The sequence below is a fragment of the Dendropsophus ebraccatus genome, chromosome 12 (genome assembly GCF_027789765.1).
Source record: "Dendropsophus ebraccatus isolate aDenEbr1 chromosome 12, aDenEbr1.pat, whole genome shotgun sequence".
NCBI lineage: Eukaryota > Metazoa > Chordata > Amphibia > Anura > Hylidae > Dendropsophus > Dendropsophus ebraccatus.
This window is the reverse complement of record NC_091465.1, coordinates 4,975,698-5,000,357: the sequence shown is the minus strand read 5'-3', so window position 1 is coordinate 5,000,357 and position 24,660 is coordinate 4,975,698. Positions and strand designations below refer to the sequence as shown.

General features: G+C 47.3%; 2 protein-coding genes across 2 annotated transcripts in view; one reads left to right on the top strand and one right to left on the bottom strand.

Moving 5' to 3' along the window:
* RNF207 (ring finger protein 207) overlaps nt 1-4,459 on the bottom strand; it is a 51,904-nt gene extending 47,445 nt beyond the window's left edge. Inside the window, exons 1-2 of the mRNA XM_069948958.1 lie at nt 3,810-4,459; nt 2,509-2,769 (exon numbers count right to left, since the gene is read on the bottom strand). Of these exons, the coding sequence (XP_069805059.1) occupies nt 2,509-2,758 (250 nt within the window). The 5' untranslated portion in view covers nt 2,759-2,769; nt 3,810-4,459. The remainder of the gene's footprint in view (nt 1-2,508; nt 2,770-3,809) is intronic.
* Nucleotides 4,017-10,996, top strand: RPL22 (ribosomal protein L22). The gene is made up of 4 exons (XM_069948957.1): nt 4,017-4,121; nt 6,887-6,991; nt 7,862-7,986; nt 10,799-10,996. The coding sequence occupies exons 1-4, from the start codon at nt 4,110-4,112 to the stop codon at nt 10,941-10,943; spliced, it is 387 nt and encodes a 128-aa protein (XP_069805058.1). The 5' UTR covers nt 4,017-4,109; the 3' UTR covers nt 10,944-10,996.
* The last annotated feature ends 13,664 nt before the right edge of the window (nt 10,997-24,660 follow it).

The following is a 24,660-nucleotide window of genomic DNA, read 5'->3' as shown; positions in this document are numbered from 1 at the left end:
CACCTGCAGATGTATATAAGGTTATAGTGAGAAGCAGCTGCTCACCTGCAGATGTACATAAGGTTATAGTGAGAAGTAGCCGCTCACCTGCAGAGATGTATATAAGGTTATAGTGAGAAGTGGCCGCTCACCTGCAGATGTATATAAGGTTATAGTGAGAAGCCGCTCACCTGCAGATGTATATAAGGTTATAGTGAGAATCCGCTTACCTGCAGATGTATATAAGGTTAAAGTGAGAAGCAGCCGCTCACCTGCAGATGTATATAAAATTATAGTGAGAAGCAGCCGCTCACCTGCAGATGTATATAAGGTTATAGTGAGAAGCAGCCGCTCACCTACAGAGATGTATATAAGGTTATAGTGAGAAGCCGCTCACCTGCAGATGTATATAAGGTTATAGTGAGAAGCCGCTCACCTGCAGATGTATATAAGGTTATAGTGAGAAGCAGCCGCTCACCTGCAGATGTATATAAGGTTATAGTGAGAAGCGGCCGCTCACGTGCAGATGTATATAAGGTTATAGTGAGAAGCGGCTGCTCACCTGCAGATGTATATAAGGTTATAGTGAGAAGCAGCTGCTCACCTGCAGATGTATATAAGGTTATAGTGAGAAGCAGCCGCTCACCTACAGAGATGTATATAAGGTTATAGTGAGAAGCCACTCACCTGCAGATGTATATAAGGTTATAGTGAGAAGCAGCCGCTCACCTACAGAGATGTATATAAGGTTATAGTGAGAAGCAGCCGCTCACCTACAGAGATGTATATAAGGTTATAGTGAGAAGCCGCTCACCTGCAGATGTATATAAGGTTATAGTGAGAAGCCGCTCACCTGCAGATGTATATAAGGTTATAGTGAGAAGCCGCTCACCTGCAGATGTATATAAGGTTATAGTGAGAAGCGGCCGCTCACCTGCAGATGTATATAAGGTTATAGTGAGAAGCAGCCGCTCACCTGCAGAGATGTATATAAGGTTATAGTGAGAAGCGTCCGCTCACCTGCAGAGATGTATATAAGGTTATAGTGAGAAGCAGCCGCTCACCTGCAGAGATGTATATAAGGTTATAGTGAGAAGTGTCCGCTCACCTGCAGAGATGTATATAAGGTTATAGTGAGAAGTGTCCGCTCACCTGCAGATGTATATAAGGTTATAGTGAGAAGCGTCCGCTCACCTGCAGATGTATATAAGGTTAAAGTGAGAAGCAGACGCTCACCTGCAGATATATATAAGGTTATAGTGAAAAGCCGCTCACCTGCAGAGATGTATATAAGGTTATAGTGAAAAGCCGCTCACCTGCAGAGATGTATATAAGGTTATAGTGAGAAGCGTCCGCTCACCTGCAGATGTATATAAGGTTATAGTGAGAAGCAGCCGCTTACCTGCAGATATATATAAGGTTATAGTGAGAAGCAGCCGCTCACCTGCAGATGTATATAAGGTTATAGTGAGAATCCGCTCACCTGCAGATGTATATAAGGTTATAGTGAGAAGCAGCCGCTCACCTGCAGATGTATATAAGGTTATAGTGAGAAGCGTCCGCTCACCTGCAGATCTATATAAGGTTATAGTGAGAAGCGGCCGCTCACCTGCAGATGTATATAAGGTTATAGTGAGAAGCTGCTCACCTGCAGATGTATATAAGGTTATAGTGAGAAGCAGCCGCTCACCTGCAGATGTATATAAGGTTATAGTGAGAAGCAGCCGCTCACCTACAGAGATGTATATAAGGTTATAATGAGAAGCGGCCGCTCACCTGCAGATGTATATAAGGTTATAGTGAGAAGCAGCCGCTCACCTACAGAGATGTATATAAGGTTATAATGAGAAGCAGCCGCTCACCTGCAGATGTATATAAGGTTATAGTGAGAAGCCGCTCACCTGCAGATGTATATAAGGTTATAGTGAGAAGCAGCCGCTCACCTGCAGATGTATATAAGGTTATAGTGAGAAGCAGCCGCTCACCTGCAGATGTATATAAGGTTATAGTGAGAAGCTGCCGCTCACCTGCAGATGTATATAAGGTTATAGTGAGAAGCAGCCGCTCACCTACAGAGATGTATATAAGGTTATAGTGAGAAGCAGCCGCTCACCTACAGAGATGTATATAAGGTTATAGTGAGAAGCCGCTGCTCACCTGCAGATGTATATAAGGTTATAGTGAGAAGCGGCCGCTCACCTGCAGATGTATATAAGGTTATAGTGAGAAGCCGCTCACCTGCAGATGTATATAAGGTTATAGTGAGAAGCGGCCGCTCACCTGCAGATGTATATAAGGTTATAGTGAGAAGCAGCTGCTCATCTGCAGATGTATATAAGGTTATAGTGAGAAGCAGCCGCTCACCTGCAGATGTATATAAGGTTATAGTGAGAAGCCGCTCACCTGCAGATGTATATAAGGTTATAGTGAGAAGCCGCCGCTCACCTGCAGATGTATATAAGGTTATAGTGAGAAGCCGCCACTCACCTGCAGATGTATATAAGGTAATAGTGAGAAGCAGCCGCTCACCTGCAGATGTGCGAGGACGATAGGAAAGTAGTGGCAGCGCTCGGTGCTCCCTCTCCGTCTTCTTCCACTTGTCAGGGTAGAATGGAATGACAGAAATGCGTTGGGTTTTCCAGGGCAGAGCAGACGCCAGTGACGTGTGGACGGTATCTGGGGTGACAGTTCTCTGCCAGGAAAACATTGCAGTCATCAATGTACAGCCAGAATAGTGCGGTGATCCTGGGATATATACAGTATATAGAGGATATGACATCCCACAGGGATCTGTAATGACAAGATATATCTATAACAAGAGAGATAACCATGTAACGGCTTAAAGGGATTGTCCAGAAGTTTTCCTTCTTTTCTACAAATGGGAATGGAGTGGAAAAAAGCCCCAAGTTTACCGCAAGGGAAGAGAAGAGCGGCTGGAGCGGGAACCAGCGGGAGAATGAGTGTGTCAGGCCTTATGCACACTGTCAGGATTTCCTTCCTCCCGCTATCCACCTGTACAATACGCTGACAATTACTGGATTGGGCGTCTGTAGTGGATCCGCAGTTCTGTAAATCCGTTTTTTAGAAACACGTCCTTTCACCATGTGACTGATGAGTCGTCCCTACTTTTTAACATAAATACGGACGCCAAACGGTTACAATCCGTAGAAAATAGCAGATCCTATTGATTACTATGAAAGAATCTTAAAAAAAAAAAATCTGTCTCCGCACTGGGACGTGTCCGTTATCTTTCCGGATTGTTTTTAGCGTCCGTGTAATCTACTGATTGTGGGAAAAGCCCAATAGACAACAATGTGCACTAAGTACGGAAATACGGATCCATAGATTACAGGACATGTGAATAACGCCATAGATTTATTATGACACACACTTTAAGGGTGCGTTCACACGTACAGGATATGCAGCAGATCTGATGGCCCAGAGTTACTTTGCATTGAATCTGCTGCAGATCCTGTACGTGTGAACGCACCCTTAAGGGGTTCTCCAGCATTAGAATAACTTGCCCACTTTCTTCCAGGGACAGCACTGCTCTTGTCTCCAGGTCAGGTGTTGTTTACAAAAATGTTCCATTCACTTCAATGGAAATTGCACCCAAACTGGAGACAAGAGTGGTGCTGTCTCTGGGAGAAAGTGGCCATGTTTTTCTAATGCTGGAGAACCCCCTTTAATTTTTCACCCAGACCTTGGCATTGCTGTCCATAGGTCATTGTGGGGCTGTATTATACTTCAGAGCTGCACTCACTATTCTGCTGGTGTTGGGGGGGGGGGTCACTGAGTTCCCATAATACAATGGGGCAGGTGATCAGTACCTCATATAAGGACATTACATAAACATGGAATGCTGGGAAACAACTCAATGCTGCTCAGTACAGTAATCCAATGCAGTTACAGAGTGACGAGCGGCCATTGTAATGACGTTCCACCCTCTGGAGCCCGGTGACTACTCCAGTATACGGAGAAGCACGTGACTCAGGCCGCACGCGCGATGCCAGCCCTGCAGACATGCGCAGTACAGCCCATCGATTATCTCGACGCTCCGCAGCCATGGCGGCCTCTTACATAGCGCATGCGCGGCGGCTTCCTCTTCCTTTCAGCCATCTGAGGTCGCCATGGCTCCTGTGGTCAGTATCGCGCTGCTCACATGGTACCGTACACACTGGGCTCCCGCGCCCCCGCTGCGGCTCCGCGGTCTCCCGCTGCTCTCCTGCTGTACCGGTGACACTCCCGGGGTGATGTCGGCTGTCAGTCCCGCAGTGTGGAGGCAGCAGGAGAGCGGCGTGTGCGGCGTGAGGAGCCGGGGCCTGGGCGCAGCCTGTACCGGGGAGAGGGGCGGGGGTGGTGGCCGGCTGTGTGGGGCCCCGGAGGCGGAGTGTGCGGTCCCCGGGATGAGGAGCCGCTCTGGGCTGTGAGGCGGAGGAGAAGGCTCCGGGGAGAAGGCCGCATCCCCCGCTCCCCCGGCCGCATCCCCCGCTCCCCCGGCCGCATCGTGCCCAGGCCTCATCTATGGATGACCGATCAGCTACAGCCTGATTATAGTGTATAGTCATCTGTTATATACGGTATACTGTATTGTCATCTGTTATATATGGTATACTGTACAGTCACATCTTATATACGGTATACTGTATTGTCATCTGTTATATACAGTATAATATACAGGCATCTGTTATATACGGTATAATGTACAGGCATCTGTTATATATGGTATACTGTATTGTCATCTGTTATATATGGTATACTGTATTGTCATCTGTTATATACGGTATACTGTACAGTCACATCTTATATACGGTATACTGTATTGTCATCTGTTATATACAGTATAATGTACAGGCATCTGTTATATACGGTATAATGTACAGGCATCTGTTATATATGGTATACTGTACAGTCACATCTTATATACGGTATACTGTATTGTCATCTGTTATATACAGTATACTGTACAGTCACATCTTATATACGGTATACTGTACAGTCACATCTTATATACGGTATACTGTATTGTTATCTATTATATACAGTATTCTGTATTGTCATCTGTTATATACGGTATACTGTATTGTCATCTGTTATATACGGTATACTGTATTGTCATCTGTTATATACAGTATACTGTACAGTCACATCTTATATACGGTATACTGTACAGTCACATCTTATATACGGTATACTGTATTGTCATCTGTTATATACGGTATACTGTATTGTCATCTGTTATATACGGTATACTGTATTGTCATCTGTTATATACGGTATACTGTATTGTCATCTGTTATATACGGTATACTGTATTGTCATCTGTTATATACGGTATACTGTATTGTCATCTGTTATATACGGTATACTGTATTGTCATCTGTTATATACGGTATACTGTATTGTCATCTGTTATATACGGTATACTGTATTGTCATCTGTCTATGATCAGCGTCGGGGGGGGGTCACGCAGCTCGTCTATCATCAGCGTCGGGGGGTCGCGCAGCTCGTCTATGATCAGCGTCGGGGTGGGGGGGTCACGCAGCTCGTCTATGATCAGCGTCGGGAGGGGGGGGTCGCGCAGCTCGTCTATGATCAGCGTCGGGGGGTCGCGCAGCTCGTCTATGATCAGCGTCGGGGGGGGGGGGGTCACGCAGCTCGTCTATGATCAGCGTCGGGAGGGGGGGGGTCGCGCAGCTCGTCTATGATCAGCGTCGGGGGGGGGTCACGCAGCTCGTCTATGGAACAAACCAGCTTCTAGTGTGGCCGCTCACTCTCAGCCTCCGATAATAGATTGGGTCGGCCCGCCTTCAGTGCTTCAGCCTGGGCCTGGTGGTACAGTCACTTTAAGGCTTCATACCACTGAATAGGGATGGATGACCCACCGCAGATTCGCTCACATCTCCACCTGTGCCATAGACTCCTGTCAGTTCTTTCAGCAGACGGCAGAATTCGCCTGACCATAGAATGGGTCTGTGGCACAGGTGGAGATGTGAGCGATGGAATCAGCGGCGGGTTATCAGCCCCTATTCACATTAGTGTGCCTGCACCATTATGAATCCCACAACATCATGCAGCTGAGAGCTGTTTATGGGACAGAATGTTCAGGACGGGGGCCAGATATGTATCTGTAAGGATGTGCCCAGCCATGGGGATCTGTAGTGGCAGCCATGGGGATCTGTAGTGGCAGACATGGGGATCTGTAGTGGCAGCCATGGGGATCTGTAGTGGCAGACACAGATGCAGCCATTATCTTGAGAAAAGGCCCCACCCATTTTGCTCTCTGGCGCTGCACTTCCTTCCTTCCTCTGGCCGTCTTGGATAATATAACTTCCGATATGGGGGGCAGCTGTCCAGTAGCTGTCTCCCTGCCTTGTTGCAGGCATGCACAGCGCACAATCCTGATCACTGCCTGCTATCTGGGCCGGTTTCTGATATCCAAATGAGGCCGCTCTCTGCACTTGAGGTGAGCCCGGCGCCCCCAGTGTACCAGTAGCCCCTCCCCTCGATGGTGGAGCTAGACCTGATTCTGAAGGAGGAGCATGTCTGAGGGGAGGGGCTATCTGTACATTGCGGGTGCTTGGCCAGCCAAAACCGGCCCAGATGGGGGAACCGGGATGCCCATTCTTCTGCCGACCCAGGTGATATAATAATATTCATGAGCAGCAGTGATACGTTCACCTTAAGTCATGCGCTTTTTTTGCTAATTTGCTCAGTTTTGTACAATCGCTTGTTTTGCTAAATATTTGCAACTTCTATGAAATGTTGAGATCAAACAACGTCTTAGGTTTCATGGATGTTCATGGTTTTGGTTCCATCACAATGAATGACTTGTGGCCTCGATGTAAAGTTTCTGGATGACGTATATAGTGTAAAAGTAGTAATGTCTGCTTCCTGGTTTCTCTAGAAAAAGTCCTCGACAAAAGGCAGCAAGAAGAAGAAGCAGCTGCTGAAGTTCACTCTGGACTGCACTCACCCGGTGGAGGATGGCATCATGGATGCGGCTAATTTTGTAAGTTCTTTTGGTTTCAGTGTCTGTAGTCAGTGAATGAGGTCATAAAGTGATTGACACCTGTCTGTAATGGGGGGGAGGGTGAGTGAAGTGAATGTCTTCAGTCAACACAGTGCCCAATACCTGTATGTAAATGTATACTGAATGGGGAGTAGGGAGGGTAGCTGCCGTACAGCTTTGGCAGCAGCTTATGTCCCTAAGATCCATCATGCCTAACGTCTGTCATTAGGGGAGAGTCAGGAGGGGCTGTACGTTAGGTGGTCGGCTGATCTCAGCAGGTTTGGCCGTCTCTGTACTGACAGTTTAAAAACAGACAGCAAGAAATAAAGTAGAACTCCATCCGGCCCTGATCTGGCCTCACATGGTTAGCTATGCATCCATAGAATTAGAGATGCTGCAGTAAAGGCCCTATTCCACGGGGCAACTATGAGGAGCAAATGAGCGCTATCAACGCTCGTTTGCCCCTCGTTCCCCGCTGCTGCTGCCGCATCCGCTATTGCATGCAGAACTACAAACTTTAATCATGCCAAAGGCCATTTGCTGCTGCTCTGGACAGTTCCTGACATGGACAGAGGTGGCAGCAGAGAGCACTGTGTCACACTGGTAGGAATACACTATTTCCTGCAGAAGATACAGCAGCTGATAAGTACTAGAAGACTGGAGATTTTTAAATAGAAGTAAAGTACAGATCTGTATAACTTTCTGACCTCAGTTGGTTTGAAAGAAAATGTTTTTGCCAGAGTCCCCCTTCAAGTCAGCCTTGGTCTATATCCCCTATCAGGGCACATGATTGTCATGGGGGGTGGATATCACCTAGTCGGCTGCTTTGTCATTGAGATCTCCATTCTGAATCTTTACAATATGTTACAGGAGCAGTTCTTGCACGACCGTATCAAAGTGAATGGGAAAGTTGGCAATTTGGGCGGTGGTGTTGTCACCATCGAGAGAAGCAAGAGCAAGATCACTGTGACTTCAGAAGTACCCTTCTCCAAAAGGTGAGCAGTATCAGACACTGACCTCCATTGTTATGGGTTCTCTGTCATCTCCTGATTGGACAACTGCTGCTGTATTATGGTATACCATAGCCTCCCTTTGTAGTAGTGGTGGTGCAATGTCCTGCAGGGTTCAATTCATGTGAATGAGGCAGCACTGCAGAACCTTGTAACATGGGTGTTAGTAGTGCTGGTAAAACGGAAGATACTGCAGCCCCTTCAGGCACTTGGGTATATACTGGTCCTGAGCATAGGCCATCAGGCACCTGGGTATATACTGGTCCTGAGCATAGGCCATCAGGCACCTGGGTATATACTGGTCCTGAGCATAGGCCATCAGCACCTGGGTATATACTGATCCTGAGCATAGGCCATCAGGCACCTGGGTATGTACTGGTCCTGAGCATAGGCCATCAGGCACCTGGGTATATACTGGTCCTGAGCATAGGCCATCAGCACCTGGGTATATACTGATCCTGAGCATAGGCCATCAGGCACCTGGGTATGTACTGGTCCTGAGCATAGGCCATCAGGCATCTGGGTATATACTGATCCTGAGCATAGGCCATCAGGCACCTGGGTATATACTGATCCTGGGCATAAGCCATCAGGCACCTGGGTATATACTGGTCCTGAGCATAGGCCATCAGGCACCTGGGTATGTACTGGTCCTGAGCATAGGCCATCAGGCACCTGGGTATATACTTGTCCTGAGCATAGGCCATCAGGCATCTGGGTATATACTGATCCTGAGCATAAGCCATCAGGCACCTGGGTATATACTGGTCCTGAGCATAGGCCATCAGGCACCTGGGTATATACTGGTCCTGAGCATAGGCCATCAGTTATAGAAGGCCAGGTAACCACTTTAAATCTATTGTTTTAGTGGCTACTGAATTGCTCTAGTAGCGGCACTGCGGCCTAGAGCCACGCGCAGGGTTTAGTTGCGTTACTACAAGAGATACTACGATACGGACAAAAGTCACAGATAAGATTACTAAGCGAGTTCAATGTAACAAGTGACTCACTTTTTACTAAATCTCATTCTGGAACTTTGACAGAAAACTCACTGCTCGTATGCAGCTTGAGGTCGTGTGTAGGTTTAAAGGGGCTGTCCATGTGGGCCAGACATCATAAGCACATTCATTCGCCTTACCAAGCCCTCAGAGAGACAGAGCTCCAGTGTCATACTACTGGCATCATGGCTTCCCTGTGTTGTAACCCCTCTATCTTATAATGTCTGGGGAGCTACTAGTTGAGAACACTACGTTTGTCTACAGGATCAGTAACTATAGAAGTATACAGTAGATACTAGATACGATGTGCTACATAGAGTTGTGCCTCTACCAGGTGAGTGGTGACTTTCACATACCTCACCCGTACTAGCGCTGTACTACAATACTGCACCAGAAAGCGCCCTGTCTCTTTTGTTTTCTAAAGGGGTATACATCTTGGCTAATATAGTTAGACTTGAAGGGCGTAAGGATCAATATTTATACACAGTCAAATATAAAACTTGCCACCTCATCCTCCTGCTATTTCCCTCCCATTGCTGACAGCTCGTTGTCTAGGTTACCGACCACCATTCTGCTATAAAAGCAGTGGTCTGGCTGGTGTGTATATAGCTATAATGTGCATATAAATGGATACACCAGCAGCACTCGGTTCGATGAAGTTTAAACGTGAATTTATTCCATATAAAAGGGTGCGACGTTTCAACCGCCTCTCGCGGTCTTTTTCAAGCATGCTTGAAAAAGACCGCGAGAGGCGGTTGAAACGTCGCACCCTTTTATATGGAATAAATTCACGTTTGAACTTCATCGAACCAAGTGCTGCTGGTGTATCCATTTATATTATTGTGGACCTGAGTCCAAGGTCCCACCTGCTGGCACCACCAATTTATGCAGTAGTGCTGCTCTCATCCTCAAGTATAATGTGCATAGATATAGTCTATTTACTGTATAATGTATATAAAGATGGGAGATTTATCAAAGGGTGTAAAAATTTAGACTGGTGCAGACTTCCCACAACAACCAGTAACAGCTCAGCTTTCAGCTCTGGTGAAAGGAAAGAGGAGCTGTGATTGGTTGCTGTGGGCAGTCTGCACCAGTCTAAATTTTACACCCTTTGATAAATCTCCCCCTAAATCTACATATACACCAGCCAGACCACGGCTATTATAGTAGTGGTCGGTAATCTAGACAAATATTTGGCATACATATTAATGTATCCAGAGTCCAGCCATATTGTCCATACTGTCATGGACTTCATGGAATATGGTGTAATGGTGTCTTTTCCCCTGTGGAGGCACTGCAGGTAGGTGTTACATTTGCCCCTCACAGATTACAGGTGATTTTTCGGGGTCCTACATGTGATCCAGCGAACAAAAAGAGGTTATCCAAAGTATGAAATCCCTGACACATAAGGCTAGTGCTCCATAGTGATAGTGGTTATACACCCTCACATGTAATGTTGGTGATCAGTGCTGCACTGGTTGCACGTGACTTTACCACCATGGACCCCCGTGTGAGTTATATGTCACAATAGTCTTATGACAGCAAGTCACAAAGTCGTAGAGACGTCGTGCAATTGTCCTGCAACCAAAGCCCAAACCTAAATCCGGTGTTTAGATGAGGAGATTACACGGTTAACTCATCTATTTACATTGAAAGCTGTAATACCAGACATGACCTGTTGGTAGTGGTGGCGCTGCTGCAGGAGGTTTTCACTGTATTTGTAGGAGGGCTTCCCCTTCGGTGTTTTGTCTGTATGTTGTGACTTCTTCATGTCTGAGCCGCCATGTTTCCTTTACCAGGTACCTGAAATACCTGACAAAGAAATACCTAAAGAAGAACAGCCTGCGTGACTGGCTGCGTGTGGTCGCCAACAGTAAGGAAAGTTATGAGTTAAGATACTTCCAGATCAACCAGGACGAAGAGGAGGAAGAGGATGAAGATTAATTTTTTAGATCTGGATTTGTTTTGTATTATCCACAATAAATACCGGAACTCAATCATTGGTTTCAGTATTTTTATAATTCTTCTCTCCCCCCATTTGCAGCATCGTCATCAAGCGAAGCCTCAGGTGATCGGTGGGGGTGGGGGTGGGGGGTGGGTGGCGGCGGCTGGGATGTTGTCAGTGTCCTAGACTATGTGTTACATAAGGGGGATCAGACCACCTTTCTGCCCTGCAGCCCCCCGAAGCTTAGTTATCACACTGTGTGGTAATGGTCTTACTCCATCATAGTAACATCATCTGTTACTCTGGCACTGGATGGGGCAAGAAACTGGATTATAATACATACCGTATATATATATATATATAAACTGCGGCCCCATGCTCTGCTCCCCTCTGTTAATCTTCCTGAAGAGGAAGGCTGGACATGTGACAGGCTGCGCACAGGTGTGCTGTGTGCTCAGCGCTGCTGCTGCTTCTGGGCGGCTCTGGAAGCTGCACGGTGTACCCTGCCTCCCCTCTCCCTTACATGAAGTGGCTGCAGGGGTCAGGTATGGGTCGGCACATCCTCCCCCACCGGGCACCGCACTCTCTCCCACACAGGAATCCTCGGTGTCCCGTTATCTTTTGGCAGTGTTGGAAGCAGCCGTGTGGGACGCTCTGCCCGGGACGCTGCCGGCAGATATATGTGCTACAGCACTGAGTGACAGGGGGCAGAGGATTCCTGTGCAGGAGAGAGAGAGAGCGCGCGGTGCCTGGTGGAGCAAGGAGGTGCCGACCTATACCTGACCCCAACTGTATGTGCGGCAGAGGGGAGGGGGTCCAGAACAGCTTGTGGCAGAGTGACTGGGGGCAGATATTAGATAGATAAGAGAGATAGATAGGAGATAGATAGGAGATAGATAGGAGATAGATAGGAGATAGATAGGAGATAGATAGGAGATAGATAGGAGATAGATAGGAGATAGATAGGAGATAGATAGGAGATAGATAGGAGATAGATAGGAGATAGATAGGAGATAGATAGGAGATAGATAGGAGATAGATAGGAGATAGATAGGAGATAGATAGGAGATAGATAGGAGTCCTATCTATCTCCTATCTATCTATCTATCTGTCTGTCTGTCTATATATGAATATACACTCACCGGCCACTTTATTAGGTACACCTGTCCAACTGCACGTTACCACTTAATTTCTAATCAGCCAATCACATGGCGGCAACTCAGTGCATTTAGGCATGTAGACATGGTCAAGACAATCTCCTGCAGTTCAAACCGAGCATCAGTATGGGGAAGAAAGGTGATTTGAGGCCTTTGAACGTGGCATGGTTGTTGGTGCCAGAAGGGCTGGTCTGAGTATTTCAGAAACTGCTGATCTACTGGGATTTTCACGCACAACCATCTCTAGGGTTTACAGAGAATGGTCCGAAAAAGAAAAACCATCCAGTGAGCGGCAGTTCTGTGGGCGGAAATGCCTTGTTGGTGCCAGAGGTCAGAGGAGAATGGGCAGACTGGTTCCAGCTGATAGAAAGGCAACAGTGACTCAAATAGCCAACCGTTACAACCAAGGTAGGCAGAAGAGCGTCTCTGAGCGCACAGTACGGCCAACTTTGAGGCAGATGGGCTACAGCAGCAGCAGACAACCCGTTACTAGCATGGTGTACCTAATAAAGTGGCCGGTGAGTGTGTGTGTATATATATATATATATATATATATATATATATATTTACTGTATAGATACAGTAGATATAGCTAACAATATAGGCAGCACACTAAACTAACTGTGGCTGCCAGCAGACGAATCCCAGACCTTGGACCAAGTCAGCTAGTAAAAAAATACTCTGCAGCACTCCGATGGTAATACAAACGTGAAAACGTGAATTTATTCCATATCACAATGTGCAGCAAACTTCACAAGTAATATAACGTTTTGGCGTCTCCTATGCCATTTTCAAGTGCCACTTGAAAATGCCGTAGGAGATGCCAAAACATTGTGTATTACTTGTGAAGTTTGCTGCTCATTGTGATATGGAATATATTCACGTTTGTATTACCATCGGAAAATAGGGTTTTTAAAAGGGGCGTGTCATAATTATCGGTCAATTTATTGTTACCGCGACGACATGTACGATAAACCGCAATATTGATTTAGGCAATTATCGCCCAGCCCTATGTGTGTGTATAGAATATATATACACTTAATACAGAATGCATCTGGTAGGATTCTGTTGGTTCCTACGTGTTCTTTAAAGCCGCCATATTGGTTGAAGGTCTAGTTTTTCCAATAGGTAGGTGGGCAAAAGAAGCTTGTGTGAGAACATTGGGGCTGCAGGGTTACGTGGGAAGCAGCAGGGCCTCACAGGCTTATAAAACCATGGCTTCTTTCTTCCAGAAACAGCAGCAGCCTTTGTCTTCGGGTTGGGTGTAGGGGTTTTGCAGAACACAGCCTGGATTTCTGCTGTCACTGGGTGTTTTACATAATAAAATGGGGTGTGAAAATAAACTGCCCACTCCAGGCCAAGTCTAGAGACATCCTGCCTTACATTGAGGGTAGGTTTACACTACGGAATCCGCACGGATAAATTCTGGAGGATTCCATGACTCGTACCCGTTCAAGGCGGCGCACAAATCCGCCTGCTCCATAGGCGGAATACAGAATCCACACGGCAATAGAATGTTGTCTATGGCACAGGCGGATAGGCGTGCCGCCGTGAACGGGTACGAGCCACGGAATCCACTGGAACTTATCCACGCGGATTCCGTAGTGTGAACCTACCCAAAGTGGTAAAGAAGGTTCTGGTCCCAGCAGAGGAGAGGTCGAGGTTTCTTCTTTGCTCGAGCTGAATGGATTGGTCTGCTGTATTATAAATGGCCACATAACGGAAAGAGACCTAGTGATAGTATTGTATGCACATAAATCGGTGGACGTTTTACTGCAGGAGGGTGCAGGATTCCAAAGATTGGTGGTTCGGTAATCCATTAAAGATGAACGCAACTGGAGTCCAGTCATTTTTTTCATTTTCATCCCAGTGGCTGGAGAAGTTGTAAGCCGCTCCAGGGAGTCCTGGTGGTTACAGCCTATGGCAGTATATGGCCTATAGCTGCATCCAACTTCAGCCACTGGGAATCAAACGCTGAGTGACTGGACATGAAACAATGTTACCTTCATCAGGAATGGGAGAGTGATGCCTGACACTCCCACTGTGGTGGTCTACAGAGACCATGGAGGGGGCACAAGGTCTATCTGGTGGGGAGTTCTCATTCATTGCTTTATCTCAGGGGATCAGAGAACCCGACTGCAGAGGCGCCATCGCCTCATTCATGGTGACTGGGAACCAAGTCCATCCTCACCGGGGGGGGGGGGAGTTGTCTGCTCCCCCCCCCCCCCCCCCCCCCCCCCCGTAAAACACGAAGTAAAATGGTAGAAGGCGCTGTGAGGCTATATGTGCAAAATGGATTGAGCCCTTTACTGCTGTGTAAAGAAAGTTGATTTGATTTGAAGTATTTTTATTTCCTCTCTACCCGGCTGCCATGTTCTTCCTTTCTCTGGGAGGGGGAGCAGGATATATAATTGTATCATGCAGATTTATGCATTGAGAAGTGTGGCGTCAGATGTGACATTTCCTGATATTTTTATATGAAGTGATATGTCGGGTTTCAGACTGAATAATGAAAGGAAAAATTTATAGAGGGAAATTCATCCCAAAAGTTATGAGGAAGCTCAGAAGGGAGGGAACAGCCGCCATCATGATGGCCGAGCAAGGTTCAGTTCTCCTGCGTCTGTTGGGTCGGGGTCCGGTTCATTTTAGATGTCAGTCTCCACCTGAAGCTGTGGCCATCAGAAGGAGATTATTGGCTGACAAGGGGTCTAACCGGGTCATATCCAACCATTTAGTCGGTTGTTAGGTGACCTGACGTCTCCCTCGGTATCAGAACTCCCACTGGAAGGTCTGAATAAAGGCATTAAGGTTCAGATCTCTGCCCTTTGTGATGTCAGGTTGAGCCAAACATCCCTTCGGAAAATACGTGTTAAAGCAGCTGGAAGGTTGATGTCCGCTCTCGATGTCCGCTCACAGCAGAATCGGCCGTCAGTCTAAGGTGTATGGAGCTGTTTGGAACAACCACCAACAGTTCTCGGGTGTGAAGAAAAATCAGTGCCCACGCCTTTGTTTGGGAGAGAAATCAGTCAGAGCACTCTACCCTTCCCCATAGAGAACACAGGAGCCCTCTGGGCTGAGCATTCCTGTATATGGGGAGGGTGAGCAGGAGAGATGGTTTGGCCGTCGGTTGTTTAGGATGAATGAGGACCGTCAGGTTCCACCGTGAGATGTTAATCTGATCTTGTAATCCTTGTCACTCTACCGCCCGCTGGCAGGATGTGGCCATAAAGAATTTCTCCTTGACCACTGACCGTACCTGTGTATGGGGAGGACGGGAGAGGTAACAGGTGTATGGCCACCTGTATAATGATGAAGAAGCCGTGGTCCGTTGTCTGCGTGTGAGGAGGCATCTTCAGGTTGGAGGAAATCTTCACAGATTGAAAGCATAAATGAAAGCATCTTCTTCCGGGGCAGCGGACAATTGCACTAGACACATCTACACATCTATGGGACTGGATCCTACATTGGATTAGATACATCTACGGGACAAGAGTCTCCAATGGATCAGATACATGTATGGGACGCGAGCCTCCATTGGATTAGACACATCTGCGGAACAGGGATTCTTCATTGGGTTAGACACATCTATGGAACAGGATTCTCCATTGGATTAGATACATCTATGGGACAGGATTCTCCATTGGATTAGATACGTCTATGGGACAGGATCCTCCATTGGATTAGATACTTGTATGGGACAGGATCCTCCATTGGATTAGACACATCTGCGGGATGGGATCCTCAATTGGATTAGATAAATCTACAGGATGGGATTCTCCATTGGATTAGATAAATCTACAGGACGGGATTCTCCATTGAATTAGACACATCTATGAAACAGGATTCTCTATTGGATTAGACACATCTATGGGACAGGATCCTTCATTGGATTAGATACATCTACGGGACGGGATCCTCCATTGGATTAGACACATCTATGGGACAGGATCCTTCATTGAGGCCTATTCCATGAGATCTGGGCAGAGAGGGATCTGCATCAGGCACTATACACTGATTATTTCACTCAAGTCTATTCTCATAGGGGAAAACACTCACCAGTAATAGTTTTTCAGTGCGGAAGAAGCAGCTGAGACAGCAGAGCGTGCCAGATAGCAGACATGAGCCTCCATTGGATTAGGCACATCTACGGGACAGGATCTTCCATTGGATTAGATACACCTACGGGACAAGATTCTCCATTAGATTAGATACATGTATGGCACGCGAGCCTCCATTGGATTAGATACATGTATGGCATGCGAGCCTCCATTGGATTAGATACATGTATGGCACGCGAGCCTCCATTGGATTAGATACATGTATGGTACGCGAGCCTCCATTGGATTAGATACATGTATGGCACGCGAGCCTCCATTGGTCTAGACACATCTACGGGACGCGACCCTTAATTGGATTAGGTAAATCTACGGGATGGGATTCTCCATTGGATTAGATACATCTACGGGACGGGATTCTTCATTGAGGCCTATTCCATGAGATCTGGGCAGAGAGGGATCTGCATCTGGCACTATACACTTACCGGCCACTTTATTAGGTACACCATGCTAGTAACGGGTTGGACCCCCTTTTGCCTTCAGAACTGCCTCAATTCTTGGTGGCATAGATACAACAAGGTGCTGGAAGCTTCCTCAGAGATTTTGGTCCATAGTGACATGATGACATCACACAGTTGCCGCAGATTTGTCGGCTGCACATCCATGATGCCAATCTCCCGTTCCACCACATCCCAAAGATGCTCTATTGGATTGAGATCTGGTGACTGTGGAGGCCATTGGAGTACAGTGATCTCATTGTCATGTTCAAGAAACCAGTCTGAGATGATTCTAGCTTTATGACATGGCGCATTATCCTGCTGAAAGTCGCCATCAGATGTTGGGTCCATTGTGGTCATAAAGGGATGGACATGGTCAGCAACAATACTCAGGTAGGCTGTGGCGTTGCAACCATGCTCAATTGGTACCAAGGGGCCCAAAGAGTGCCAAGAAAATATTCCCCACACCACAATTGTAGCCTCAGTTTCCTGTTCTTAGCTGAGCGGAGTGGCACCCGGTGTGGTCTTCTGCTGCTGTAGCCCATCTGCCTCAGAGTTGGCCGTACTGTGCGTTCAGAGATGCTCTTCTGCCTACCTTGGCTGTAACGGTTGGCTATTTGAGTCACTGTTGCCTTTCTATCAGCTCCAACCAGTCTGCCCATTCTCCTCTGACCTCTGGCATCAACAAGGCATTTCCGCCCACAGAACGGCCGCTCACTGGATGGTTTTTCTTTTTTGGACCATTCTCTGTAAACCCTAGAGATGGTTGTGCGTGAAAATCCCAGTAGATCAGCAGTTTCTGAAATACTCAGACCAGCCCTTCTGGCACCAACAACCATGCCACGTTCAAAGGCACCAAATCACCTTTCTTCCCCATACTGATGCTCGGTTTGAACTGCAGGAGATTGTCTTGACCATGTCTACATGCCTAAATGCACTGAGTTGCCGCCATGTGATTGGCTGATTAGAAATTAAGTGGTAACGTGCAGTTGGACAGGTGTACCTAATAAAGTGGCCGGTGAGTGTACACTCAGATTACTTCACTCAAGTCTATTCTCATAGGGGAAAACACTCACCAGTAATAGTTTTTCCTTGAGCTCATAATATAGGAGATTTTTTCCCTCCAAAGAAAGCTGGAGTGTGCACCAAAATTCTGTGCGGAAGGAGCAGCTGAGACAGCAGAGCAGACCGGACAGCAGAGCATGAGCAGAGCGTGCCAGATAGCAGAGTGGGTTAGACAGGAGAGCAGAGCAGGTGTGACTGCAGAGCAAAGTGTGCCAGACAGCAAAGCGGGTATGACAGCAGAGCAGAGTATGCCAGACAGCAGAGCGGACAGTCAGACCAGCTGAGCATAGTGGGCTGGTCAGACAGCAGAGCAGAGTGTGCCAGACAGCAGAGCAGAGTGTGCCAGACAGCAGAGCGGGTGTGACAGCAGAGCAGAGTGTACCAGACAGCAGAGCAGAGTGTACCAGACAGCAGAGCAGAGTGTGCCAGACAGCAGAGCGGACAGTCAGACCAGCTGAGCATAGTGGGCTGGTCAGACAGCAGAGCAGAGTGTACCAGACAGCAGAGCAGAGTGTGCCAGACAGCAGAGCGGGTGTGACAGCAGAGCAGAGTGTGCCAGACAGCAGAGCGGGTGTGACAGCAGAGCAGAGTGTGCCAGACAGCAGAGCAGGTGTGACAGCAGAGCAGAGTGTACCAGACAGCAGAGCGTATGTTCTGCACTATATTCAGCAGGACAGTATTAGTCCCTGTCCCTCACAACATTATAACCCAATGATTGACACTGCAGGGGTTGGGCCAGAGGGTCCAGAACATAGATGTTATTTACCTTTTGATTCCTTCTGGCTAATAGAGGGGGTGGGGCTTAGCAGGTAGGGCGGAGCTTCATGTTGTTGGTCTCCTCAGTGGGGGAGTGCTCCTGCAGCAGTCAGTTGCCTTACAGACACAGAATTGGAAGGGGGGGGACGTGGCAGGATTCACTATTTCTCACATTACTGGGTATAACATAAAACAGGTTGTTAGAGGAGAAGATTAATCGAGGAGTCGCTGGTTTTCTTACACTCGTAGTAGATTTTTTTTTTAATAAAGAAATCCTGGCAATATAATCCACAGCCAGCAGATGGCGCTGCAGGACGCTGTATAATCATGGAATTCTCCACTTATATGTAAGTTTATACAGCGCCGCCACATACTCTGTGTGCTGAAAACTGCGACTAATCACCAGCGGGCTAATCATTAGGGAGTGTGCAGGACAGGATCAGTAATGTATGTACACAGTGACCCCACCAGCAGAATAGTGAGTGCAGCTCTGGAGTATAATACAGGATGTAACTCAGGATCAGTAATGTATGTACACAGTGACCCCACCAGCAGAATAGTGAGTGCAGCTCTGGAGTATAATACAGGATGTAACTCAGGATCAGTAATGTATGTACACAGTGACCCCACCAGCAGAATAGTGAGTGCAGCTCAGGAGGATAATACAGGATGTAACTCAGGATCAGTAATGTATGTACACAGTGACCCCACCAGCAGAATAGTGAGTGCAGCTCTGGGGGATAATACAGGATGTAACTCAGGATCAGTAATGTATGTACACAGTGACCCCACCAGCAGAATAATGATTGCAGCTCTGGAGGATAATACAGGATGTAACTCAGGATCAGTAATGTAATGTATGTACACAGTGACCACACCAGCAGAATAGTGAGTGCAACTCAGGGGTATAATACAGGATGTAACTCAGGATCAGTAATGTAATGTATGTACACAGTGACCCCACCAGCAGAATAGTGAGTGCAGCTCTGGAGTATAATACAGGATGTAACTCAGGATCAGTAATGTAATGTATGTACACAGTGACCCCACCAGCAGAATAGTGAGTGCAGCTCTGGAGTATAATACAGGATGTAACTCAGGATCAGTAATGTAATGTATGTACACAGTGACCCCACCAGCAGAATAGTGAGTGCAGCTCTGGAGTATAATACAGGATGTAACTCAGGATCAGTAATGTAATATATGTACACTGTGACCCCACCAGCAGAATAGTGAGTGCAGCTCTGGAGAATAATACAGGATGTTACTCAGGATCAGTAATGTATGTACACAGTGACCCCACCAGCAGAATAGTGAGTGCAGCTCTGGAGAATAATACAGGATGTAACTCAGGATCAGTAATGTAATGTATGTACACTGTGACCCCACCAGCAGAATAGTGAGTGCAGCTCTGGGGTATAATACAGGATGTAACTCAGGATCAGTAATGTAATGTACACAGTGACCCCACCAGCAGAATAGTGAGTGCAGCTCTGGAGAATAATACAGGATGTAACTCAGGATCAGTAATGTATGTACACAGTGACCCCACCAGCAGAATAGTAAATTGCTGAATCTATTCTTTTTGTGTCTTGCTATAGATTTTCAGTATAAAGATTATGTTTATGTAAGAAAAAAAAATTATACTGTTTTTGATGTGGAAAGAATTTTTCACATAAAAAAACATGCTCCGCAAAAGTTGTGGTGCAAGGTGTGGGACTTTTCCATGTGAACATTCCCTTGAAAAAGCAGTGTAACAGAGAATTTTTTTAGGTTTCGCATAAAAAAAAATTAAAAAATTACATGGCTGTAAACCTCACATTTGCACCTTTTAAAGGAATACTCGGGACATGTTTTTCTTTTTTTTTTCAATTCAACTGGTGTCAGAATGATTTGTAATTTCACTATTAAAAAAATCTCCAGTCTTCTAGTACTTATCAGCTGCTGTATGTCCTGCAGGAAGTGGTGTATTCTCTCCAGTCTGACACAGTCCTCTCTGCTGCCACCTCTGTCCATGTCAGGAACTGTCCAGAGCTGGAGAGGTTTTCTATGGGGATTTGCTGCTGCTCTGGACAGTTCCTGACATGGACAGAGGTGGCAGCAGAGAGCACTGTGTCAGACTGGAGAGAATACACCACTTCCTGCAGGACATACAGCCACTGATAAGTACTGGAAGACTGGAGATTCTTGAATAAAAGAAAATTACAAATCTCTATAACTTTCTGAAACAAGTTGTTTAAAAAACATAAACATTTCTCTGGAGTACCCCTTTAAGATTAGTATTTATCAGAATTCAGCAAGCCTATAAAAAGTGCAATAAAAATGTGTCAAACAATGTCGAGAACCTGCGGTGTGTGAACTGGGCCCACAGGGAGCGATCTAGATGTCGTGTGTGGATTTAATTCATCCTGACGCCACGGAGAAGTCATTGAGACGCTGAGACGCTCCGCTTCTTATCTTTGACGCTGGGGATTTTTTAAGTTTTTTATGTGATTGTTGGGTCTGTATTTAAGCAGGAGAAGCGAGCGTCATGTCAGCGAGGATCCTCGGCTCTGAACAGCATTGACTCCATTTTATTACATATGCATTACATTAGAGAGGATTGCTCCGGGCGGCTTCCAGAACATTAGAGCATGTCAGCGCACAGATAAACACCATGAGAGATGTCCCAGGAACCTTCCGGAAGCAATGGCTGCTTCAATTCTCTGCCGTGAATTCTTTGATATCTCGTATCCATTGGCGGCTAATGAAATCCGGGCCCTGAAAGTGGATGTGATGAGATTCCCCCCTCCCCCGAGGACACCACAGCCTTGTCCCACAGATAATGACCCCCAGTATCGGGACCATTGACGGCTCGGCGGATACTAACTACCCGTAATAACCAGAAGTGGAAAGGAGATGCCGACCATGTTACTTCTAGTCAAAGTACAGAAAAAAACAACAACACTATTTTGGCATTTGGTATTTTTTATCCTTTTTTCTTTTTGTTATTTCCTTTTGTTATTTTATGATGGCTGCGACCTGCGCCCCTCAATAAGGGTTCTGTTACACCAAACGATTAGCAGCCGTACTTGGCCCATTAACGGCCGCTCCGGACAATAATCGTTTTGCATGATAGCTCAGGTTGAAAGGCAATGATTGGCCCACATGATGTCAGCTGATCATTGCCTTTCCTGGATGGGTGGCCTATAGAGGAGAGGGGCCGCTCACTTCTATAGCCCGTCCTGCAGCTACCCGCTCGATGTCAGTCAGTGTAATAGCATAGAGAGCGACCGAAGAACGAGGAGGAAGCGAGTGCTGACCTGACAGATTGGCGCTCGCTTCCTCCTCAGTATCGGGCTGTGTAATAGGGCGCTGAGTCTGGCACGGGTGACAGGGCCGAGGCTTTCATTACCGTCTGCATACGGATAGGCCGGTCTGGATACGTTTAGTGCCAGAGACTGGCCGCGGTGGTCACATGTCTGTGTGGAGAGCGACCTGCGACGGGACAGAGCGGCAGCCGCAGCATTACACTGGGCACTAATTATTTTTAAATTTTAAATAATTTATTTTTAAATTAATACATTTTAAATAAGATTGTCTGGAAATAAAACCTACCTCCCGGACAGATGTGAGAAATATAACTGTACAATATGTTTTACCTTCTTATCCGCCTGTGAGGAGTCTTATGAAAGGGGTCACCTGAGACGAGAAGGGGGGGTCATCTATCTACGGGATGGGGGTAACCCCGTAACTGCTGGGACCCTGCACTGCTCCAGAGGTAGATGAGGAATGGAGAGGCGGCCGTCATTACAGTACAGTCCCATGGGGGAGCATGCAGGATGTCACTCACTAGTTAGCGGGGTCCCAGCAGTCCGACCTCCACCGATCAGCTCGGTACCCCCCGTCCTGTTGATCTTGGGATGAATGTGTCCGTCCATCGTAGAAGTCGAGGAAAATTCATCTAATCCGACATAAATAAGTGATTTTTGGAGAGAAAAAAAAGAGTATCACATCTGATGGGGGGGGGGGGACATGGACCGGTGCAGAGTATCACATCTGATGGGGGGGGGGGGGGGACATGGACCGGTGCAGAGTATCACATCTGGTGGGGGGGGGGGACATGGACCGGTGCAGAGTATCACATCTGATGGGGAGGGGGGACATGGACCGGTGCAGAGTATCACATCTGGTGGGGGGGGACATGGACCGGTGCAGAGTATCACATCTGGTGGGGGGGGACATGGACCGGTGCAGAGTATCACATCTGGTGGGGGGGGGGGACATGGACCGGTGCAGAGTATCACATCTGGTGGGGGGCGGGGACATGGACCGGTGCAGAGTATCACATCTGGTGGGGGGGGGGGGGGGGGACATGGACCGGTGCAGAGTATCACATCTGGGGGGGGGGGGGGGGGGACATGGACCGGTGCAGCGTATAACATCTGGTGGGGGGGGGGGGGACATGGACCGGTGCAGAGTATCACATCTGGTGGTGGGGGGGGGGACATGGACCGGTGCAGAGTATCACATCTGGTGGTGGGGGGGGGACATGGACCGGTGCAGAGTATCACATCTGGTGGGGGGGGGGACATGGACCGGTGCAGAGTATCACATCTGGTGGGGGGGGACATGGACCGGTGCAGAGTATCACATCTGGTGGGGGGGGGGGGACATGGACCGGTGCAGAGTATCACATCTGGTGGGGGGGTGAGATCTGGTGGGGGGGGGGGGTTGTGGGAGGACGTGGACTTTGCTGCATTAGGCTGGAAAAAAGGCCACTAAAAATGCCAAAAATGCATTCTTATGGCGGTCACTTTTTGTCGATTTTTTCGTATTTGAGTTTGTTCTGAGTTCTCCAGACGGATTGATCAGGTGCAAGCAGTGTGAACAGAGTCATAGATGTGCTGCCAAAATTTCCCTTTTTTTCTGTTGTATGTGGGGGGTGTGGCTACCTCCTGTTATATGTGGGGGGTGTGGCTACCTCCTGTTATATCTGGGGGGTGTGGCTACCTCCTGTTATATGTGGGGTGTGGCTGCCTCCTGTTATATGTGGGGGTGTGGCTACCTCCTGGTGTATGTGGGGGTGTGGCTACCTCCTGTTATATGTGGGGGGTGTGGCTACTTCCTGTTATATGTGGGGGGTGTGGCTACCTCCTGTTATATGTGGGGGGTGTGGCTACCTCCTGTTGGCCTGCACTCCCCCCATGTCCCACGGCTGCTATATAAAGAGATCATTTGGTTCCTATCTGCCCAGTTGTAGCTTATTCAGCCCAGGAGAGGCCATTGCTAGTGTGAGGATGCTGGAGTAGGGTCCATATCTCGAGGACGCCTTAATGTTGGCGACATGGTACAATCTGTTTGATCAAATAGTTTGCTAAGATCCTCACTTTTCTAAAAAATTTTATATTTTAATTTTTAATATCTACAGAGTAGGTGTTTACCGTGTGTACGCTGGGAGAAGTATATATGTGAGCCCTTACACCTGTGGGTTGCTGCTGCACCTTTTGTTTTTTGTCTGTACTTAAGCCACAAGCAGCGTGCAACCTGCAGTGTGAACAGAGTCATAGATGTGCTGCCAAAAATCAGGTGTTTATGTCTGATTTGTCTTGATTTTCACTCCTCGGCCTTTTGTTTTTTTCCCGATGTCCGGACATAGTTACTGAGGGTTTATTTTTGAGTTTCTGGTGCAATTACGTCGCTGACCACCTATAAAGTGATTGGTTTCTACATTAGTGACGTAATTGGAGTAAACAAAAGAAAAAGGAGAGAACGGACCAAGGGCAGCGAAACGCACCATAAATCTAGTGGGACGAGACACTAAAACGCTAATGCGGAGCCATAATGAAAACGTCATACACACACATAGGGGGAGATTTATAGCAGTGTATTATAGTAAGAGTCAAAGCTCCCATAGCAACTAATCACAGCTAACATAGCAACCTATCACAGCTCCATAGCAACCAAGTACAGCTCTCATAGCAACCAATCGCAGCTCTCATAGCAACGAATCGCAGCTCTCATAGCAACCAATCACAGCTAACATAGCAACCTATCACAGCTCCATAGCAACCAATCACAGCTCTCATAGCAACCAAGTACAGCTCCATAGCAACCAATCACAGCTCTCATAGCAACCAATTGCAGCACTCATAGCAACCAAGTACAGCTCCATAGCAACCAATCACAGCTCTCATAGCAAGCAAT